Source organism: Procambarus clarkii, chromosome 85, assembly GCF_040958095.1.
Source record: "Procambarus clarkii isolate CNS0578487 chromosome 85, FALCON_Pclarkii_2.0, whole genome shotgun sequence".
Lineage (NCBI taxonomy): Eukaryota > Metazoa > Arthropoda > Malacostraca > Decapoda > Cambaridae > Procambarus > Procambarus clarkii.
In genome coordinates, this window is record NC_091234.1 from 15,593,443 (window position 1) to 15,616,758 (window position 23,316).

Here is a 23,316-nt window from a genome sequence, read left to right on the forward strand (position 1 = left end):
TGTCTCAAGGATTTGGGAAGTGTCTCAAGGATTTGGGAAGTGTCTGGAGGATATTGGGAGGAACAAGAGGACAAGAGATTGTTTTGAAGAACATTTTAGGGGTCTGGAGTACACTGGATCTGTATGGAAGAGGTCTGGAGTACATAAGAGAAATACATAAGATGGTCAAAAAAACCATGAAAAGTGTCTGGAGGACATGTAAAAGGGTGTGTGTGGAAGGTATGGGAAGGATGTGGAAGAGAAGGGAAGGGTCTGGACATGGAATGGATCTGGAGAGGATAGGAAGGGTCCTTCCCTTGAATTACCATTTTAGCTCATTCCTCTTACTCTTGGCTCGTTGGTTAACTGAAGTTAATTTATAATAATAATAATAATAATTTTTATTTAGGCAAAGGTACATACATAAAGAGATTTTACAAAGTTTGTTGGCTTTATAGATAGAGCTAGTACATACAATGCCTAAAACCACTATTACGCAAAGCGTTTCGGGCAGGTTTCAAACGTTTCAAAGCGTTTCGGAATTTGATTCCCACATGAGATTTCGCGATTTATTGTCGCGGTGAATCACTGATACACTAACCCTCAAAGTAATCGAGGGTAAACTGAGGTGTAATTAAGGTGTAATTACCATTACACTATCGTAATAGTGTACCAAGTACACTAACCCTTGTGTACAAGTGATTACACTAACACTAATAACCATTAAACTAACCCTCAGTATAAGTGTTCCGATCTCAGTGTACCAATACAATTTTGAGGTTATCTTGAGTTGATTTCGGGGCTTTAGTGTCCCCGCGGCCCGGTCCTCGACCAGGCCTCCACCCCCAGGAAGCAACCCGTGACAGCTGACTAACACCCAGGTACCTATTTTAGTGCTAGGTAACAGAGACATAGCGTGAAAGAAACTCTGCCCATCGTTTCTCGCCGGCGCCCGGGATCGAACCCAGGACCACAGAATCACGTATCCAGCGTGCCGTCCACTCGGCCGGCCGGCTCCAGAAACAAATATCGACAGAACAAAAAAACAAAAAAAAAAAAAAAATTTACCTAGAAAAATAAAACTATTTTCATAAAAAGTTAAAATTTACGGCTGAGAAAATGTTATATTATTGAGGTAAGAATAACGAAGGGGCCCTTGGGATAGGCAGCCGCTTGTACGAGCCTCGCCTGAAGATAACTTGGGTTCAGTGGAGCATCTTAGCGGTTAAGAAAGAAAACTCCTCAGGCAATTTTCGTGTAGGATGCGCCCGTCTTCAAAGACGGAAATATTAAGAATCTTTTAAAGCCAAAAACGGCATTTTCTCAAATGTAATTTGATATTAATTTTCATTATAAGTTTGTTTATAATGAAGTCTATTGCAAACGAGGTTATCTTGAGATGATTTCGGGGCTTAGCGTCCCCGCGGCCCGGTCCTCGACCAGGCCTCCACCCCCATGAAGCAGCCTGTAGCAGCTGTCTAACTCCCTGGTACCTATTTACTGCTCTGTGACAAACTACTCACGGTCTTGGCCTCCACCACCACCTCACTTAACTTGTTCCAACCGTCTACCACTCTATTTGCAATACAGCAGCTGTCTGAATACGCCCCTTGACTTTACTGAAGCAATTCATCTTAGCTGTATAAGATGGATGTATATTCTGCACTTAGTGAAAGATCGTTGCTTCTTAAGACGAAGGAAAGACGGGCACCCACAGGTCCGATCGGGCACCCACAGGTCCGATCGGGCACCCACAGGTCCGATCGGGCACCCACAGGTCCCATCGGGCACCCACAGGTCCCATCGGGCACCCACAGGTCCCATCGGGCACCCACAGGTCCGATCGAGCACCCACAGGTCCGATCGGGCACCCACAGGTCCGATCGGGCACCAACAGGTTCGATCGGGCACCCACAACTGTGACCGAGCACCCACAGGTCCAATCGAGCACCCACAGGTCCGAACGAGCACCCACAGGTCCAATCGAGCACCCACAGGTCCGATCGAGCACCCACAGGTCCGATCGGGCACCCACAGGTCCGATCGGGCACCAACAGGTTCGATCGGGCACCCACAACTGTGACCGAGCACCCACAGGTCCAATCGAGCACCCACAGGTCCGAACGAGCACCCACAGGTCCAATCGAGCACCCACAGGTCCGATCGAGTACCCCCACAGGTCCGACCGAGCACCCACAGGTCCGACCGAGCACCCACAGGTCCGATCGAGCACCCACAGGTCCGATCGGGCACCCACAGGCCCCATCGGGCACCCACAGGCCCCATCGGGCACCCACAGGCCCCATCGGGCACCCACAGGCCCCATCGGGCACCCACAGGCCCCATCGGGCACCCACAGGCCCCATCGGGCACCCACAGGCCCCATCGGGCACCCACAGGCCCCATCGGGCACCCACAGGCCCCATCGGGCACCCACAGGCCCCATCGGGCACCCACAGGCCCCATCGGGCACCCACAGGCCCCATCGGGCACCCACAGGCCCCATCGGGCACCCACAGGTCCCATCGGGCACCCACAGGTCCGATCGGGCACCCACAGGTCCGATCGGGCACCCACAGGTCCGATCGGGCACCCACAGGTCCGATCGGGCACCCACAGGTCCGATCGGGCACCCACAGGTCCGATCGGGCACCCACAGGTCCGATCGGGCACCCACAGGTCCGATCGGGCACCCACAGGTCCCATCGGGCACCCACAGGTCCCATCGGGCACCCACAGGTCCCATCGGGCACCCACAGGTCCCATCGGGCACCCACAGGTCCCATCGGGCACCCACAGGTCCCATCGGGCACCCACAGGTCCGATCGGGCACCCACAGGTCCCATCGGGCACCCACAGGTCCCATCGGGCACCCACAGGTCCGATCGGGCACCCACAGGTCCGATCGGGCACCCACAGGTCCGATCGGGCACCCACAGGTCCGATCGGGCACCCACAGGTCCGATCGGGCACCCACAGGTCCGATCGGGCACCCACAGGTCCGATCGGGCACCCACAGGTCCGATCGGGCACCCACAGGTCCGATCGGGCACCCACAGGTCTAAACAAGCACCCACAGGTCTAAACAAGCACCCACAGGTCTAAACAAGCACCCACAGGTCTAAACAAGCACCCACAGGTCTAAACAAGCACCCACAGGTCTAAACAAGCACCCACAGGTCTAAACAAGCACCCACAGGTCTAAACAAGCACCCACAGGTCTAAACAAGCACCCACAGGTCTGAACAAGCACGCAACACCAAAGGAATCACCCTCCCCCTTCACCCTCCCCCTGCACGCAACACCAAAGGAATCATCCTCCCCCTGCACACAACACCAAAGGAATCACCCTCCCCCTGCACACAACACCAAAGGAATCACCCTCCCCTTGCACGCAACACCAAAGGAATCATCCTCCCCCTGCACGCAACACCAAAGGAATCACCCTCTCCCTGCACGCAACACCAAAGGAATCATCCTCCCCCTGCACGCAACACCAAAGGAATCACCCTCCCCCTGCACGCAACACCAAAGGAATCATCCTCCCCCTGCACGCAACACCAAAGGAATCACCCTCCCCCTGCACGCAACACCAAAGGAATCATCCTCCCCCTGCACGCAACACCAAAGGAATCACCCTCCCCCTGCACGCAACACCAAAGGAATCATCCTCCCCCTGCACGCAACACCAAAGGAATCACCCTCCCCCTGCACGCAACACCAAAGGAATCATCCTCCCCCTGCACACAACACCAAAGGAATCACCCTCCCCCTGCACGCAACACCAAAGGAATCACCCTCCCCCTGCACGCAACACCAAAGGAATCATCCTCCCCCTGCACGCAACACCAAAGGAATCACCCTCCCCCTGCACGCAACAACACCAAAGGCATCCCCTGCACCTGCACGCAAAAATTGAATTCACACTTCGCCTAGCAGGTCGGTCGGAGCCTCTCTGTTCCGACCCTCCTAGAGACCCGTTCCATGTTTCTTGAACAAATGTTCCCCCCAAGACTCCCATATAGGAAATTGTTCATTGGCCGACACACACATGGGAAAGCAGAGCCGGATAGCTGTATACGCTGTTAGTGATACGTTGCTACTTTGGCCGGATGGAACAGGGGGGGGGGGGGGGGGAGAAGGAAGAGGATCATGTAGAGAGAGAAAAATGAAATAGAGAGGATATGAACTGTGGAGGCAAACTTTTTTTTGTGTATTTTCCTTTTCCGTTTCTTTTCCGCCTTTTGCGGTCTGTTCCTTTTTTGACGACTTTTTTATTATCATTTTCTCCCGTTTTAGCTATCTCTCTCTCCCTCTCTTTCTTTCCTCTCATCATCTCTGCTTCCTACTCCCTCTCTCCCAATCTCTTTCACCTGTCCACTATTATCTTCCTTCTCCATTATTCCCCTTATTCCTTATGTTTCATTACCCTTCACTTCACACATCTTCCACATGTCTATTTAACCCCAAATATTGCATCTATTTCGGCGCCCCGCTCCTGTGCCAGGTAAGTTACGGGCTCACCGTAGTACGTGCTACTTGGAACTTGTTCCAAGTAGATTAATCTATAATAACAACACCTATTGCACCCATTCTTTACCTGTAGATGTTCCAGAGTGTAGCGGAACCTTGTAGAAAATAAGGCTAACCAATTATGTGGAATTAACTGTTTAATTGATATATAACGCTATTGAGATTTCTGTGTGTATTGAAGCATAGGAAGCTTACTATATTATATATATATATATATATATATATATATATATATATATATATATATATATATATATATATATATATATATATAACCGAAAACTCACACCCCAGAAGTGACTCGAACCCATACTGCAAGGAGCACTATGCAACTGGTGTCCAGGACACCTTAACCACTCGACCATCAAGTTTTCGGTTGCATATATGCCTGGGGACCATTCAGGCTTGTTCACATTATTATATATATATATATATATATATATATATATATATATATATATATATATATATATATATATATATATATATATATATATATATATATATACACACACTACAATTAAATAATTTATTATTATATCACGGGAGAGCATTTTATGTAATTTCTATTACGAATGTAATTTCATTGCATTGATTTTCCTCACAATTCTTTTTCTGCGGAATTAATTGAACATAATGACTGTTTACACAACATTTAGATTTTCCAAGCACTAATTTGCCATCCATTAATTTGTCTTATTATAAAATTATAATGACATTTAGGTACATAAATATATTTTTTTTTTACTCTATGTATATAGTAGGATTTATTGCCATTATATTCATTCTCACCTTTGTGTTATATTAAAGATTTTTTTTATATTAAAATGTTCCTGAATTAATTCTTTACCTGAAGTGAAGAATATATTGTTCCTGAATTACTTCTTTATAGATATATATTTTTATATACTTTCACGAAAGCTTTAATAACTTTATTTTATTATAATTTCATCACCATTCCTGTATCGCTATAATTTCTACTATTTTCACCATATTTCTATTATCACCATTCTTTATCACCTTTCCTTTACCGTCATTATCATTCCTCTATCACCATCATTCCTCTATCCCCATCATTCCTCTATCACCCTCTATCCACTATCATAACAATCTAGCACAATCATATCTCCAACAACCACAATTACTTCTCCAACATCACCATCTCTCAGCCGCTATCATAATTCACCTTCACCACCATCCCACAACCACGATCTCTCTCATCAGCATCTCTTATCACCTTCACAATCTCTCAAACACAACCACAATCTACCACCATTACCACATCTCCAATCACTATCACCAGTTCACCAGCATCAACAACTATCTACCACAATAAGTGCAGACATCTCTACTCTATATGGAATAAACAATTCACAACAATTTCAACTCAAATATCGCACTAACTGCTACATAGCACATGTAACTGGGCCAGGAGCTGGAGCCCGCGGGTTATATTGAGATGATTTCGGGGCTTAGCGTCCCCGCGGCCCGGTCCTCGACCAGGCCTCCTTTTTGTTAACCAAAACGGAAATTATTTATGAACATACTTTCACGTTGCTGATTCAAGTTATTAGTATCTCTTCAAATATAATTTCTGTTCCTTTATGCAGGCTAATTATTATTCAGGCTATTCACTCAAAGGAATTTGAAACCTAGATAAATTGCATGCGAGCTGGAAAAGCAATCACTGAACAAATTCACAAGGGCCGTGACGAGGATTCGAACCTGCGTCCGGGAGCATCCCAGACACTGCCTTAACCCTTGCACTGCTCACCTATTTTCGGCAAAAACGTCTTGGTGCAATTGACAAGGACATATTTTTGTTATTTTTACAAATGTTCAGGTAAATTTAATGTCAAAATGTTTCCAAAGTCAACTATTTCCATTTCAAAACAAATAGTAATGAAAACATTAAAAAACATTAAAATATAGCCAAATTAAAAAACAAAAAGCACAACTCTCTGAGCGCCTAAAGGCGCTTTGCGCAGTGCAGTGGTTAATCGACTGAGCTACGACAGGGTTAAAGAGAGTTGAAACCGAAGTTCTATTGAACTTAATCCTCGTCACGGCCCTTGTGGATTTGTTCATTTGATGCATTACGTTAGTGTGATCTCTGTGTGTAGCGATCACGGAGTAAATATTGGAGTAGTTTAATATGTAACAAGTCTAATGCTGTGAAAGGTGCAGTCATCTTGGGTTGAAAGATACGATATTTTTAGAACAAAAGTGTTCACCCTATTGGTTGTAATCCTTAACAGTGATATACGAGCCTGTAAGATGTTCACTGTAATTATAACCCCATAGAACAGTGATATATGAAGAAAACTACACGTTGAGAAGGTTTTTTTTAGCTTATACTTAAGGCACTTAACGTGGGCCTATCTCCACTAGCCGCTGTCCGCACCATACCCCAGACCAGTCATCCTACAAATTTGGGTGAGACTGGCCCCAAGCGTCTGATTGTACTAGGAGGGTAAGCCGGTGGAGCCCGAGACCATTTGCCTCACTGCTAACACCACATTTCACCTCGTTTCTTTTCCCAACCTTCTTATTTCTGTCCATTTCTTTTCCCTTCTCTCTATCTCCCCTTTTCTACTTCTTCCCCGTCTTTCCCATCTACTCCCCTCCTCTCCTCTCTTCCCTTTCATCTTACAATTACCTCCCCTTTAATCTCCCTCTCTCTACCCTCACCCCCTTCAACCCCCCAATTTTCGGGGAAATGTTGGTTTTAAAAGTGTTTAGCTGCGTAGCCGGCGCGCAAGGACAAACATATTGTCGTGGGGGTCTGTATGTCACCCCTAACACGCTCTTCTCTTTGTAATCATGGCGAGCACACTCAGAGGTAGTGAATGTCACCGGCTCCCAGAAACAACGAAAGATAAAGATCCGGGAATATATTTAACACTAAATCTGCTTCCCAACAAGAAATTTTAACAAGGGGCCAGATTCACGAAAGCACTTACGAACCTGTACATCTTTTTTTTTCGAAATGGGGAAAGAGTGAGTCAGTGAGTGAGAGTGTGAGAGTGTGAGAGTGAGAGTGTGAGAGTGTGAGAGTGTGAGAGTGTGAGAGTGTGAGAGTGAGAGTGTGAGAGTGTGAGAGTGTGAGAGTGTGAGAGAGTGTGAGAGAGTGAGAGAGTGAGAGAGTGAGAGAGTGAGAGAGTGAGAGAGTGAGAGAGTGAGAGAGTGAGAGTGTGAGAGTGTGAGAGTGAGAGAGTGAGAGAGTGTGAGAGTGTGAGAGTGAGAGAGTGAGAGTGAGAGTGTGAGAGTGAGAGTGTGAGAGTGAGAGTGAGAGTGTGAGTGTGAGTGTGTTTTCAGGTGAGTGCCCAATCATCTTGTCTTGTTTTTCTTCTTAAATGCCTTTCACACCTCAACTCTTAACTAACACAATAAACAACATTACTCACGCCTGGATTTTGTAGGGGTTAAGCTCCTGGGCTCCGACTCCTCAGGTATCTTAGCACGTCGCTACAATACACGAATAGTCTTTGAGCGATACACTTTAAAAACAACGAGTGAAATATTCTGGTTTATATTAATGTTCCGTATATTGAATTACCTGTTCCGTTTTCAAGCGCCAATGTAATGTATTCTTACGGCGCTTGTATTGTAAAGGTTTTATTTTCTTGTATCACGAGAAACACACACAAAACAGCTTTGTAACTGAGAGCTTCACTCTTGAGAACGACCACTGTATGAGAGGACACTGTAGAGGACGACCTCTAGTAGTGCCTGTGTAAGAGGCACTGTCCCAGCGCGTGGTGCCAGTGTGCGAGGGAGCGGTCGCTTGAGAGATGTTACCTCACTGAGTGCCAACAGGCAAGTGAGAGGAGAGAGAGAGAGAGAGAAGGGGCCAGGCAGCGCCACACACACACACATCGCTCTCTCTGATGTCAGAGTCGCGCGCGCAAGATCACTCTAGTGTCAGAGGCGAGAAAGAGAACGGAATAAAGAAGAGAATGGGAGGTATGGAAAGAAAGATAACGGGAGAGACGGAGCAGGAGAAGAGAGATCAGAATGGAGGTAGAAAGAATAGGAAGAATAGCATTCATAGAGAAAAAGATCATTGGAAGGAGGGATGGAGAATTTTAGGACGGGAGAATGGGGGGTAGAGAGGAAAATGAGAGAAGAGAATAGGAGTGAAGGATTAAAGAAAGGAAGGTAACAAGATTGGGATTAAGCATAAATAGGGAGTAGGGAGGAAGAATGGAACCAAAGGGAGAGATAATGGGACAGAGAGGAAGGAGAGAATAAGAGAAGGGGATGAAAGAGAGAGAGACAGACCAAAGCATCACCAGTCCCTCCATCTAAATATATCTATACGAGGCAATATCTATTTATCTTTATCTTAGTGTCTGTCTTTACCAGATGCTCGGGGCTAGCCTCGCCAAGCTATACAAGGGGAAACGGTCTAAGGTACGGAACTGATTGAGCACACGTTTACGAATCAGTATATATTTAGATACTGACATGTAAAATGAGTTATCATATGACAGATTTGCCTTCTAGGCACAATCTTTTGACTATAATGTAGAAAATGTATGTAGATGAAAATGTTTACAGTAATAGGGGAGATATAGGGAGACTACGTGGGTGTAGATAGGGTGTGTGTGTGTGTGTAAAGGTAAACTAGTATAGTGAGAAATAAGTTGTGTATGGTGTTGAAGGCAGAGTATTGTGAAAATAGGGGGGAAAGGTTTGTGTGTGTGGTCATACAAGGTCATACAATACCAGATTATACCCGCCTAATATACCTAGAAAGGTATAGAGAGAGGAAAAGAGAGAGTCTTTTAATCTCTCTCTCTCTCTCTCTCCCTTTCTCTCTTTTTGCTTATCTCCCGCCTGCCTAATTTATTCTTTACTGTCCGCTTGCTTCCTATTTGCATACCCTTTGGTTGCCTTCATGATGCTTGCCTGCCTGCTTGCTTGCTTGTCTGCCTGCTTCCTGCCTACCTAGATACCCACAGCCTGCCTGCTTCCTGCCTACCTAAATACCCACAGCCTGCCTGCCTGCTTCCTGCCTGCCTGCCTGCTTGCTTGCCTGCTTCCTGCCTGCTTGCCTAGTTACCCACAACCTGCCTGCTTGCCTAGTTACCCACACCCTGCCTGCTTGCCTAATGCCTGCTTGCCTTTCTTCCTTCATCGTTGGTAACCCTGGCTGGGCGCAGTGTTGCCATAATGAGCCTGTCACTCACCCTCAATGGTATTCTCATCCTTGTGTTGACTCTAGCTTCCCCTTCTATAATGTAGGCTGACGAGTCGGCCCCTCGCTGCCCTCCCTCTCACCTTCCTGCTGGGTAAATCCTTCCCCAGGAAATACACCCTTTAACCTAGCCAGCTGGAAAAGTCCCCTCGTAAGGGACCTCGTAGGGAACCTCGTAGGGAACCTCGTAGGGGGGGGGACCTCGTACGGGGGCTTGTAGGGAGGGACCTCGTAGGGGGGACCTCGTAGGGAGACCTCCCAGCTGGTCGCCTGGTCCTCCCAGACCTGGGGCCAGATTCACGAAGCAGTTATTCAAGTACTTACGAACGTGTACATCTTTTCCTCAATCTTTGACGGCTTTGGTTACATTTATTAAACAGTTTACAAGCATGAAAACTTGCCAATCAACTGTTGTTATTGTTATAAACAGCCTCCTGGTGCTTCGGAGCTCATTAACTGTTTAATAATTGTAAAGATGTACAGGTTCGTAAGTTCTTGCGTAAGTGCTTCGTGAATGAGAGACTTCCGATCTCCCAGCTGGATACACTTGTGTTTTTTTCCCTCTGGAACACTATTAATTGCTCTTAATTCTTTGCTTTCTTTGAAAGTTTTTCCCCTTGTCGCTGATTCCAGTTTCTATTCCCAATGTATTTTCCTTTAGCAAATTTATTCATTTCCCTATTTCCATCCCAATAAGCGTATCGTTCCATCACTCCGTCGTCAAATCCCTTCTCTGTGCTACATAATTATACTGGTCTACTAAGCCCTTTATCCTCATAATTACCTTAAATTACTCGCTGACGCCCCGTTATTGCTGTTTCCCCGTTAAAGCGTCTAAATTGCAGCCTGACGTTGTGTACAGTCACTTATTTCAACAATCTCAGGACTGGAAATAACACATTACTCTTCACTAAATTATTAGCAATTAGTAAAATAAAAATAAAACTCTTTCATGCAAGCGATGAGTCACAATAACGTGGTTAAAGTATGATGTCCAGACCACATACTAGAAGGTGAAGGGACGACGACGTTTCGGTCCGTCCTGGACCATTCACAATCTACTCGAGAATGGTCCAGGACGGACCGAAACGTCGTCGTCCCTTCACATTCTAGTGTGTGGTCTGGTCATCAAAACTCCTTCAATTATTACTAGAACCAATAATGAACTATTCAGTCAAGGTGTCCTCTGAATAGCAGTAGCCATTGCATCAAATTTTCCCAGACAGCCTATCATCCTATTTTGGTAGTCCTTAAAGTAACGATGAAGACCATAGTAAACATATAACGACGCACAACGCAATTATAAAACAAATCTGAACGATTGAGTTGGACAAACCGAGAAAACTATTTTTTTACGTGTGTAACTTTAGCTAAACTAACCTATCCTTCCTAATACACGATAGGCTATATTAGGCCTAGGAATATTTAAGATGTGTTTTAGCTACATTCATTTTAAAAGAATTCTTTACTAGTCAGTATACTAATGTCTAAAAGCTAAGTATGTACGAATTTCATGGCAACTGGAACGGACCTACATGAATATAGCCTAATGCAATGTGATAGCTTAATATAAGCCATGAATTCAAGGCACATTGCTTTATTATTATTGATTCATATTTAATTAAATCTGCAAGTGTAGTTTTCGATAATTTATGTGTAGTTTCTGTATATACATTTAAATTAAGCATATCTAGATGATACATATTTACTAATTACTGCCAAAATAAAGGGTATTCAGACTCAAATTATCGAAAACTACTCTTACAAAAATGTAATTAAATATGAATCAAGAATAATAATAATAGTTAAGGAAAGATCCTTGAATTCGTGACTTACATTAGGCTATCACATGACTCTCGCAATAATGTATACTTGGCGGTAATTTATTAACTGCTTTTAAGAAAAAGTAAACTTTCTTTTATCTCCTTGAGCTCTTCATATCAGTCAACACATTAGCATAAACTAGTACAATGTCAACGTAACATTACAGATAAAACATTGCAAACACTGAATTAAACATCACAATGTCAACATCATAACATTAATGCACGTCTGGGACTCATTAGTTCACATTACCTCTAATATTTGCGTCAAGCGCAGTAATATGCACTTCATGTACAATATATACATAAAAAATCCCAACTGTTTACCTCGATATAAATCCATGTCGTGAAACGCGAATGCTGAGAAATGTACGTCTGAAATCAGAAATCTGAGATGATTTCTTCCCCCTTATAGGGAGCTAGTAACCGTATGTGTGCTATCCAATGGTCGCCAGTTAGATGGAACCAGGTAACAATGTTTCGGTCTGTTAGCCAAGACATGGCCTTGTCTTGACGACGAAGTTCTTAAGTGATTGAGCCGTAAGTTTCAGTCTAGCTGGGGTTCTATTGAACAAGTTGTGTGTGTGACTTCCGTTGCTTGGCTAAGGAACAGCAAATGAGCCCACTACGCCAAGTCAACACCCGTCGCTTTAAGCTAAAATAGTAGAACCACTTGCATCTTAATTACCGTTGATGAGAGCTTTAATAACTATTGACGCAAGTCTTAAAGTTGTTTAGATACTAAGAGTCGACATCAGCTATTACCAGAACCCTAAAGACTGTGTAAGACGGTGATTAATAACACGCTACAGACAAGCTGTTCACTCTCACGAAACTCCGCCATAACGAGTGAAAGAACCACCGAAGATCGGACCATGAACCGCTAGTCCATTAATACCTGTGCTATTCACCTTGGGCAGTAAGTGTTTCGAACGCCCGTCCTCTTGACGTAGGAGGCAGCGGTTCTACCGACTGTACTATGAGTTAGCATTAATAAGAAAAGGTTCCCCAAGGCCCAGATGGACGCTGCCTATCTCCGTGGCTACCACTCTAGCACAGAAGGATTAGGAATTCCACGCCCCAAGTCCTGTGAACTGTATACCCCGCTACCCTGGATGTAACATTTCACTCACCTTTTCACCCTGGTGGATGAAATGTTACATACACAGTGGTATACATTTTATATGACATAGCATACTACAATATATGGTGAAAACATCACAATACAGTGAATATATTACAACATATATTGAGAATACTTCAACATGCAAGGAGAATACAACAACATGCAGAGAGAATACATCATACAGTGAGCATGCTGCTACACAGTGAACATACAACCTTCAATGCAAATAATGCAATATACAGTGAACATATTGCCATAGAGTAAGGCATACTATAGCATACAGTGAGCATATTGCCATAGAGTAAGGCATACTATACCATACAATGAGCATACATCATATATTGAGAAAAATACTGCATACAGCTAGCATTCTTCAACATTTAAATAAACATAACGCAATATTCGGTGATCATACTACAATATACAGTGAATAGATTACAATACACAATAAGCACAACATATGTTGAACATACAACATAATGCAACATATAATCAGCATCATACAACATACAACGAGCGAGCTACAGCATATTACAGCCACAATAAATCAGTCAGCGAGAGCCGTGCCCCCAGACGGGCCATCTTCGCGTGGAATAAGTACATAAGTTTCAATAAAATGATGGGTCATTCCCGCTCTTAACGACAAAACTTGAGCCGGTTGGCGAGGCTTGTTCAGGCTTGACCTTCACTTACCCTGGCGACGGCTGGTCTTCCAACACCCATAGTCGCACTTTATTTAGTCCAGTAATGACGTGAAGTTAGACTGGACATTTCATCAACTCACAACCTCTCCTCTCAAATAATATATCGTAATTTTGTATGACAAAATCCCCCCAAAATACGGTGTTCTATATATATATTGTGATCCCTTGGATCATAAACATCCTTGCTTTGCTATACGTTGGGTCGCGACATTTAGTACAGTGCTTTTTGTCCGTTTTGGCAGCTCAGTCATGCTGCTTCGTGACTCTGCAGAGGTAGAAATCTTCATGGTAAGGTCTTTGCCACTAAGGAAAGATGCTCACCCTTACCACGATCATGGTGGCTATATGTCAGGTTTCAGAGCTTAGCTTACGAGTACCGAAACACGTCAAAAGACTTTTATAGACTCCGGTGATGACGGAGCATATGTAGCATATATATATAAAGGGATGAAATGTGTCAAGGACTGGGTAGGACGATATAAACAGAACTTACTACTGGCAGAGTAGTAATAGACTGCTGCTAGTAGACAGCAGTGCGACTCGCAGTGAACGCTTACGGTAGTAATACGAAGAAAATAATGATACTGAAATGAATGCTTTAGCTGTTTAAGAAAATGTATTTCTGAATTCATTTCCCTTATTACAAAGCATGATATTGTTCCAATGTTTGTAAAAACAGCTTAAAGCGGCCCAATTATAGAATTGTACTATATGTTTCACTATCAGTCACAAATCAAATACTAAAACGGAAGCCCTTTTTAAATCTTACTGACCTAACAAATACAAAAAGATCTGAAAGCTGCAGTATTAAACATTAAATATCTTAAGGGGACGTTTTGTGTAGAACAACAAAAGTTTAATACACACGTATCTGACAGCTTTCACAAAACTCAGTTCAGGGGCCAGATTCACGAGGCAGTTACGCAAGTACTTGCGAACCTGTCCATCTTTTCTCAATGTTTGGCGACTTTGTTTACAATTATTCAACATTTAATGACCTCCAAAGCACCGGGAGGCTGTTTATAACAACAACAACAGTTGATTGGGAGGTTTTCATGCATGTAAACTGTTTAATAAATGTAACCAAAGCCGTCAAAGATTCAATAAAGATGTACAGGTTCGTAAGTATTTTGTGAATCTGGCCCCAGGAACGTATAAACATGCATTCCCGTGAACATTATTTTGTAGAATTTCTCTTATTAACCGACTTCCGACTGCGTTTGTGAACTTATAAATATTATCAGAATACTGGAACACTAGATGATATTATAAACATGAACCCAAGATTTACTAAATAATGAAAAGATTATTAAATTTGCGATGTAGTACACAATTTACGAGCATCGAAACTTTCCAATCGAATGTTGTTATTGTTATAAACAGCCTCCTGGTGCTTCGGAGCTCAAACTGTTTAAATAAGTGAAAACACAAGTCTAGCAGTTTGAGAAAAAATGTACAGGTTCGTAAGTACTTGTGTAACTGCTTGATGAATCTAGCTCCTGATTGGCTCAGAGTTCTTAAGTATATATATATGTATGTTAGTAAGAACTGTAATTTGCGTATGTAAAAACATATCAACCATATTCTGCGATTGTGCTCAGTAGCCTACAACACTAAGCTACTGTTTTTTTTAGATTCAGCTACTTAGGAGTAAATTCCCCGTGCAGCATTAGGCTATAGTAGTTCCTATATCACTTAACCCGCCACACACACACCTACGACTTTGCTACAACGTTCCAACAAGTTTTAACAACCAATATAGCAAGTTGTAACAACGTTCTAATACGTCATAAACACGTTAAGCCAAGATGTAATAACTTTATTACAAGTTGTAACAAGCTGAAAATAGAGACAGTTACGGTTTGTGTTTCCAGGGTTTAAGCATTGTGACAAGAACTTTAACCCTGTTTATGGGTTTGTTTTGTATTTAGTTGTATGAGTTGTTAATAATGGTGAAGTCTATGGTAGAAATGTGGTCACTCAAGTTCTGAAGGGAGTAATATGTTAAATCAGTGTAAATCAATCCGTCATTTTATTTCCTTCAGAATAATGTACGTGATTCCTACTTAATAATCGCCTATGAGAGAAACAATTATTGTAGAAATATGACTTCTAGGACACCATGCAGGGAGAACCTTCTCATGTGATCTGAATTTACCAAAAATAATTTAACAATACCTTCTCATGTGATCTGAATTTATTTTACGCTCAGCCAATTTTACCTCAATTCCATTAAGTTGGTGTTCAAGTACGTTTATTGAGACAATAAACGTACTTGATCATCTCAAAGGGATATCATCTGTATCATCTCAAAGAGATACAGTAGCTCAGGCTATTTCAACCCTCCCTCGTAAGTTGCTGTACTGTCGCTCCAAGACTAGAGGTTTTACGACCTCGTAGGTTTGAGGTCCTTAACTACTCAAATCCCCAGAAATGTTTAATGTTACTTGGATAATTAAATTGATTTTATCTTTCACCATTTTCGTGATGAAGTTTTTTTGTGAGCCTTGTCAAATAAGCCTCGGATCATGACTCTGGCTTTAATATAACTGATGACTGCTGTGGGTAGAGTTGCAACAGTGCTAAATCCCAAAATCATTATCCTGACCCCCTTCCCGGTGCTATATAGTCGTAATGGCTTGGCGCTTTCCCCTCCGATAGTTCCCTTACCTGTCATTGCATTTAAGACAGGTCTTCAGCTGGGTCTCACACTGCTAATGTCGCGAGCTTGCAATCATCCCGTATCCCGGTTGCAACTGTTGCAAACGACTAAGCCGGGCATTGTGCCGTTCGGTAGAACAGTTTGCAAAACAGTTCTGAACGCAGCTCAATCATCACCAGGAAACTCAGTCCTCGTTGTGGGAATCGAATATACGAAGCGTAGACTGATAGCAGGAACGTACCTACGTTACCTTGCTTACTTTTAGTGTGTGGAACCATAGGCCTATGACTTGATTTCGCAAGTCTAATAATTTATGTTAGGATAGCGAGTAATATTTCGGCGTTAGAGTAATTTTCTTTCAACAGCCAAACTGCTAAATTTAACATGAAGGTTTGCCCATATTACTCGCCAGTTAAAGAGTGGATATGCCTCCTCTACTCTAGGAACTGTATGTGGGAGCAGACCATCGTACACTTGTTTACTGTTCATCTAAAAAAAAAACTTCAATGTTACAAATCCGCCAGAGAACATCAATTACACACGAGTAAAAGTGAGATGAAATACGTAAAATCAGTATACTCTGGCATATGAATCAGGGTCAGTATACTCTGGCATATGAATCAGGGTCAGTATACTCTGGCATATGAATCAGGGTCAGTATACTCTGGCATATGAATCAGGGTCAGTATACTCTGGCATATGAATCACGTAGCTGACACGTATTTTACAAACAATGCCCTGGCGCATTTACACTATTCCTTTGCATAATCTCCTTTCTAAAAGGCAACACATAAAATACCCAATGACTTACGGTACACATTCAGTATCCCTATTCCACAATCTTTCTTACCTGGTCATCTTCCAGATGTTGGTTTCAGAATCAAGCAACACCTAAAGTGTGTGTTCAATTGTCATGTTAATTACCCCTTAAGACTCAAAAACTTTCTAATGGATTAATTTATAAATGAATATTGTAAGAAGCAATATACTCTTACCTTAAGACTGTGTTGGTGCCAGTCTCCAGCGGGCCCGTTGTTAACCACCGTATTGGACTTAGTGGGAAGATTAACATGTCTCAGGAGTTGATAGCTGCTTCTCGTCTGTAAAAATTATTCACATTAGTTATGTAATTTGTAATTCAGTTATTAACAATGCAGCTAAGGTCACTAGTTCTTGTGGTTTTAAAAGAAATCCTAATCCAATAACTATTTTATATAACATTTCATCAAACCTATAAGAGAAAATGTTAGTCTGAGGCATTGGGGCTAGCCATAACTAAATTTGTAGGGAAAAGGGCTTGGGGGTAGGGGTACAGAAATAGGCTGGTCAGGATAGGCCTAAATTAAGTGATTTACCAACAAAAAAATTATTCACACCATCCTATTCATTCGCTAATATTTTGTTATATAAAAGGGAAGAGGCAAAGTGGGTGGGGGAGGGTAAAAATGGATTAAGGGAAATAGGGAGGACGGGTGTTGGAGAGGAAAGGTAGATAGGTAGGGGAGGGGGGAAGACGAAGGAAGGGCGCCCGGGAACCGCCGGGTACCCGCTCCCTAGTAAGTTTTATATATAAATACAATATATAATCACTATACTGACCAATTTGGTCATTAATTACTTTCCTCTAATTATTTTTAGTACTAAACTGTTGTTTAGACTGTTACCCACCTCTTCAATCACTATATTATTTATATATTATTTAGGTATATCTCCTGGGACCCCAAATTATTACTAAACTACAAATGATTACATTCGTGAAGTTATTCAAAGTCAAATACCTTAGTCTTGGTGGCGAGGTGGAGGCAGTCAGCGCTCGTTAAGACGTTGTCATATAATCTGTAACTCAACAGTATAGTACAAATGTTCAGGCCTGCACTATGTCAACATTTACCTGCATATGTAATTTATATGTAAGGATAGCGACTAATAGTTTGACGTTAGAGTAAATTTCTTTCAACAGCCAAACTGCTTTGCCACAACTATGTTCACAGACTTAAATTTATTATAACTTTCTTTTCATTCTGATTGTCCTTTCAGATAGGCTAACTTGCTGATGTTGGTTTCAGAATCAACCAACACGTTGAATGTGTGTTAAATTGTCATGTTAATTACCCCTTTAATTAGTTACAATTAAGAATCCAAAACTTTCTAATGGATTAATATATAAATTAATATTGTAAGAAGCAATATACTCTTACCTTAAGACTGTGTTGGTGCCGGTCTCCAGCGGGCCCGTTGTTAACCACCGTATCGGACTTAGTGGGAAGATTAACATGTCTCAGGAGTTGATAGCTGCTTCTCGTCTGTAAAAATTATTCACATTAGTTATGTAATTTGTAATTCAGTTAATAATGCAGCTACGGTCACTAGTTCTTGTGGTTTTAAAAGAAATCCTAATGCTATAATTATTTATGTAACATTTCATCAAACCTATAAGAGAAAATGTTAGTGTTTGAGGCATTGGGGCTAGCCATAACTAAATTTGTAGGGAAAAAGGCTAGGGCGTATGGGTACAGAAATTGGCTGGTCAGGATAGGCTTAAATTAAGTGATTTACCAAAAAAAAAATTATTCACACCATCCTATTCGTTCGCTAATATTTTGTTATATAAAAGGGAAGAGGCAAAGTGGGTGGGGGGGGGAGGGTAAAAATGGATAAAGGGAAATAGGGAGGACGGGTGTTGGAGAGGAAAGGTAGATAGGTAGGGGAGGGGGGAAGACGAAGGAAGGGCGCCCGGGAACCGCCGGATACCCGCTCCCTAGTAAGTTTTATATATAAATACAATATATAATCACTATACTGACCAATTTGGTCATTAATTACTTTCCTCTAATTATTTTTAGTACTAAACTGTTGTTTAGACTGTTACCCACCTCTTCAATCACTATATTATTTATATATTATTTAGGTATATCTCCTGGGACCCCAAATTATTACTAAACTACAAATGATTACATTCGTGTAGTTATTCAAAGTCAAATACCTTAGTCTTGGTGGCGAGGTGGAGGCAGTCAGCGCTCGTTAAGACGTTGTCATATAATCTGTAACTCAACAGTATAGTACAAATGTTCAGGCCTGCACTATGTCAACATTTACCTGCATATGTAATTTATATGTAAGGATAGCGACTAATAGTTTGACGTTAGAGTAAATTTCTTTAACAGCCAAGCTGCTTTGCCACAGCGATGTTCACAGACTTAAATTTATTATAACTTTCTTTTCATTCTGATTGTCCTTTCAGATAGGCTAACTTGCGGATGTTGGTTTCAGAATCAACCAACACGTTGAATGTGTGTTAAATTGTCATGTTAATTACCCCTTTAATTAGTTATAATTAAGAATCCAAAACTTTCTAATGGATTAATATATAAATTAATATTGTAAGAAGCAATATACTCTTACCTTAAGACTGTGTTGGTGCCGGTCTCCAGCGGGCCCGTTGTTAACCACCGTATCGGACTTAGTGGGAAGATTAACATGTCTCAGGAGTTGATAGCTGCTTCTCGTCTGTAAAAATTATTCACATTAGTTATGTAATTTGTAATTCAGTTAATAATGCAGCTACGGTCACTAGTTCTTGTGGTTTTAAAAGAAATCCTAATGCTATAATTATTTATGTAACATTTCATCAAACCTATAAGAGAAAATGTTAGTGTTTGAGGCATTGGGGCTAGCCATAACTAAATTTGTAGGGAAAAAGGCTAGGGCGTATGGGTACAGAAATTGGCTGGTCAGGATAGGCTTAAATTAAGTGATTTACCAAAAAAAATTTATTCACACCATCCTATTCGTTCGCTAATATTTTGTTATATAAAAGGGAAGAGGCAAAGTGGGTGGGGGGGGAGGGTAAAAATGGATAAAGGGAAATAGGGAGGACGGGTGTTGGAGGGAGGAATAGGGAGGTCAGGTGTTGGAGGGGGAAGGTAGATAGGTAAGGGGGGAAGACGAATTAAGGGCGCCCGGGAACCGCCGGGTACCCGCTCCCTAGTAGGTTTTATATATTAATACAATATATAATCACTATACTGATTTGGTCATTAATTACTTCCCCTAATTATTTTTAGTACTAAACCGTTATTTAGACTTTTAACCACCTTTTCAATCACTATCTTACTTATATATTATTTAAGTATATCTCCTGGGACCCCGAATTATTACTAAACTACAAATCTTATATTCGTGAAGTTATTCAAAGTCAAATACCTTAGTCTTGGTGGCGAGGTGGAGGCAGTCAGCGCTCGATAAGACGTGGTCATATAATCTGTAACTCAACAGTATAGTACAAATGTTCAGGCCTACACTATGCCAACATTTACCTGCATATGTAATTTACATGTAAGGATAGCGACTAACAATTTGACGTTAGAGTAAATTTCTTTCAACAGCCAAACTGCTTTGCCACAACTATGTTCACAGACTTAAATTCATTATAACTTTCTTTTCATTCTGATTGTCCTTTCAGATAGTCTAACGTGGTCATCTTGCTGATGTTGATTTCAGAATCAACCAACACATTGAATGTGTTAAATTTTCATGTTAATTACCCCTTTAATTAGTTATAATTAAGACTCCAAAACTTTGTAATGGATTAATTTATAAAGGAATATTGTAAGAAGCAATATACTCTTACCTTAAGACTGTGTTGGTGCCAGTCTCCAGCGGGCCCGTTGTTAACCACCGTATCGGACTTAGTGGGAAGATTAACATGTCTCAGGAGTTGATAGCTGCTTCTCGTCTGTAAAAATTATTCACATTAGTTATGTAATTTGTAACTCAGTTAACACTGCAGCTACGGTCACTAGTTCTTGTGGTTTTAAGGGAAATCCTAATCCAATAATAACTGATATAACATTTCATCAATACCAATAAGATAAAATGTCAGTTTTTTGAGGCCTTGGGAATAGCCATAACCAAATTTGTGGGGAAGAAGCTTGGGGTATGGTACGGAAATAGGCTGGTCGGGATAGGCCTAAGTTAGGTGATTTACCAAAAAAAAATTATTCACACCACCATCCTATTAGCTCGCTAATATTTTATTTTATAAAAGGGGAGAGGCAAAGTGGGTGGGGGGGGGTGATGTTGGGTAAGGGGCTAGAGGGGGGAGTAGGGAAGTCAGGTGTAGGAGGGGGGGGGGAGTAGGGATGTCAGGTGTTGGAGGGGGGGAGTTGGGAGGACGGGTGGTGGGGGTAATGACGAGAGAAGGGGGGGGGGGGGGTCCTCACGGGCTCCCCATAGCCTGTGCTACATGGACACATCGTTCTGAGTAGCTAAATCTAAAGCAACAGAGGGAAGGGCGCCCGGAAACCGCCGGGTTCCCGCTCCCTAGGTTTAATATATTAATACAATATATAATCACTATACTGACCAATTTGGTCATTAATTACTTTCCCTAATTACTTTTAGTAGTACTAAACCGTTGTTTTAAACTTTTAAACACTTCTTCAAATCACTTATTTTTTTATAATATTTAAGTATATTATTAGTATTAAGTATATTAATAAGTATTAAGTATATTTAAGTATATCTCCTGGAACCCCGAATTATTACTAAACTACAAATCTTATATTGGTGATGTTATTCAAAGCCTGATACCTTAAGTCTTGGTGGCGAGGTGGAGGCAGTCAGCGCTCGTTAAGACGTTGTTATATAATCTCTAACTCAACACTACAGTCCAAATGTTCAGGCCTGCACTATACGAGCATTTACCTGCATATGTAATTTATATGGAAGGATAGCGACTAATAGTTCGGCGTAAGAGTAAATTTCTTTCAACAGCCAAACTGCTTTGCCACAACTATGTTCACTAAGACTAATTCATAACGAATTTTTTCTTTTCATTCCGATTGTCCTTTCAGATAGGCTAACGTGGTCATGAGACGACTCAAATAGAAAACGAAACAGAACGTCACTTTTGTGAGCCGATTTAATTTCAAATTACGTCCAAATTTAGCCATGGCGCCGCGTATACCAGCCAAAAGTGCCGTTATTTTTAAGAGGACGGGTTGAACACACAGCAATCACACATACACCAAAGGCGGAGGAACTCACGGTACACCTCTTCCCTCACTAATTTGACAATATCCCTGTGATATTGCTCAATATGTGCTCAACTCCGTAAACGTCATCTACCGGGCCACGGAGTATGCCACACATGACAAGCTCAACCACAGGATAACCAACACGGCCTGTAAACTCCAGGCCCACGGAATTCACTCACAACAGGGGTAGAAGGGCCTCCCATCGCAAGGTGCGACGTTGACACCAGTCCAGCAGCAACTGTAGGGAAGGTGGAGACGCCCACACCCCCAAACCCCCCAGCCGCTCGGCCAACAACCACCAACTACCGGAGGGCTCAGGCACCTGGTTGATGGGGTTCTGGGAGTTGTTCTACTCCCCAAGCCCGACCCGAGGCCAGGCTCGACTTGTGAGGAACGCATAGGTAACACTTCATTATACCCCACCGCAGCTAGGGCGCAACTCCTTACCACTTTAATTAGTTATCTTGAGGTTATCTTGAGATGATTTCGGGTTTTTTTAGTGTCCCAGCGGCCCGGTCCTCGACCAGGCCTCCACCCCCAGGAAGCAGCCCGTGACAGCTCGCTAACACCCAGGTACCTATTTTACTGCTAGGTAACAGGGGCATAGGGTGAAAGAAACTCTGCCCATTGTTTCTTGCCGGCGCCCGGGATCGAACCCGAGACCACAGGATCACAAGTCCAGTGTGCTGTCCGCTCGGCCGACCGGCTCCCAGTTATTATAATTAAGACCGGTTATACTTAAGACTCCAAAACTTTTTAATGGATTAATTTATAAATGAATATTGTAAGAAGCAATATACTCTTACTTTAAGACTGTGTTGGTGCCAGTCTCCAGCGGGCCCGTTGTTAACCACCGTATCGGACTTAGTGGGAAGATTAACATGTCTCAGGAGTTGATAGCTGCTTCTCGTCTGTAAAAATTATTCGCATTAGTTATGTAATTTGTAATTAACAATGCAGCTACGGTCACTAGTTCTTGTGGTTTTAAGAGAAATCCTAATCCTATAATTATTTTATATACCATTTCATCAAACCTAAAAGAGAAAATGTTAGGCGTCCTGTTTGAGGCCTCGGGGATAGCCTAACCAAATTTTTCGGGAAAAAGGCTTGGGGGTATGGTACGGAAATAGGCTGGTTGGGATAGGCCTAAGGTAAGCGATTTACAGAAAACAAAAACAATTATTCACACCATCCTATTCGCTCGCTAATATTTTATTTAATAAAAAGGAAGAGGCAAAGTGGGTGGGG

The 23,316-nt window shown here is 42.3% G+C and overlaps 1 protein-coding gene across 5 annotated transcripts in view; it reads right to left on the reverse strand.

The window, feature by feature from the left end:
* LOC138358633 (uncharacterized) overlaps positions 1–22,999 on the reverse strand; it is a 93,251-nt gene extending 70,252 nt beyond the window's left edge. Inside the window, exons 1-8 of one of the 5 annotated variants that reach the window (XM_069316699.1) lie at positions 22,248–22,295; positions 21,623–21,736; positions 20,661–20,765; positions 20,234–20,291; positions 19,433–19,537; positions 19,014–19,071; positions 18,229–18,333; positions 17,026–17,130 (exon numbers count right to left, since the gene is read on the reverse strand). In XM_069316699.1, the coding sequence (XP_069172800.1) occupies positions 17,026–17,130; positions 18,229–18,333; positions 19,014–19,071; positions 19,433–19,509 (345 nt within the window). In that variant the 5' untranslated portion in view covers positions 19,510–19,537; positions 20,234–20,291; positions 20,661–20,765; positions 21,623–21,736; positions 22,248–22,295. Of the gene's footprint in view, positions 1–17,025; positions 17,131–18,228; positions 18,334–19,013; positions 19,072–19,432; positions 19,538–20,233; positions 20,292–20,660; positions 20,766–21,622; positions 21,737–22,247; positions 22,357–22,874 lie in introns of those variants that run through there. The other 4 variants (XM_069316695.1, XM_069316696.1, XM_069316697.1 and 1 more) reach the window with 4 other exon arrangements.
* Positions 23,000–23,316: the final 317 nt, after the last annotated feature.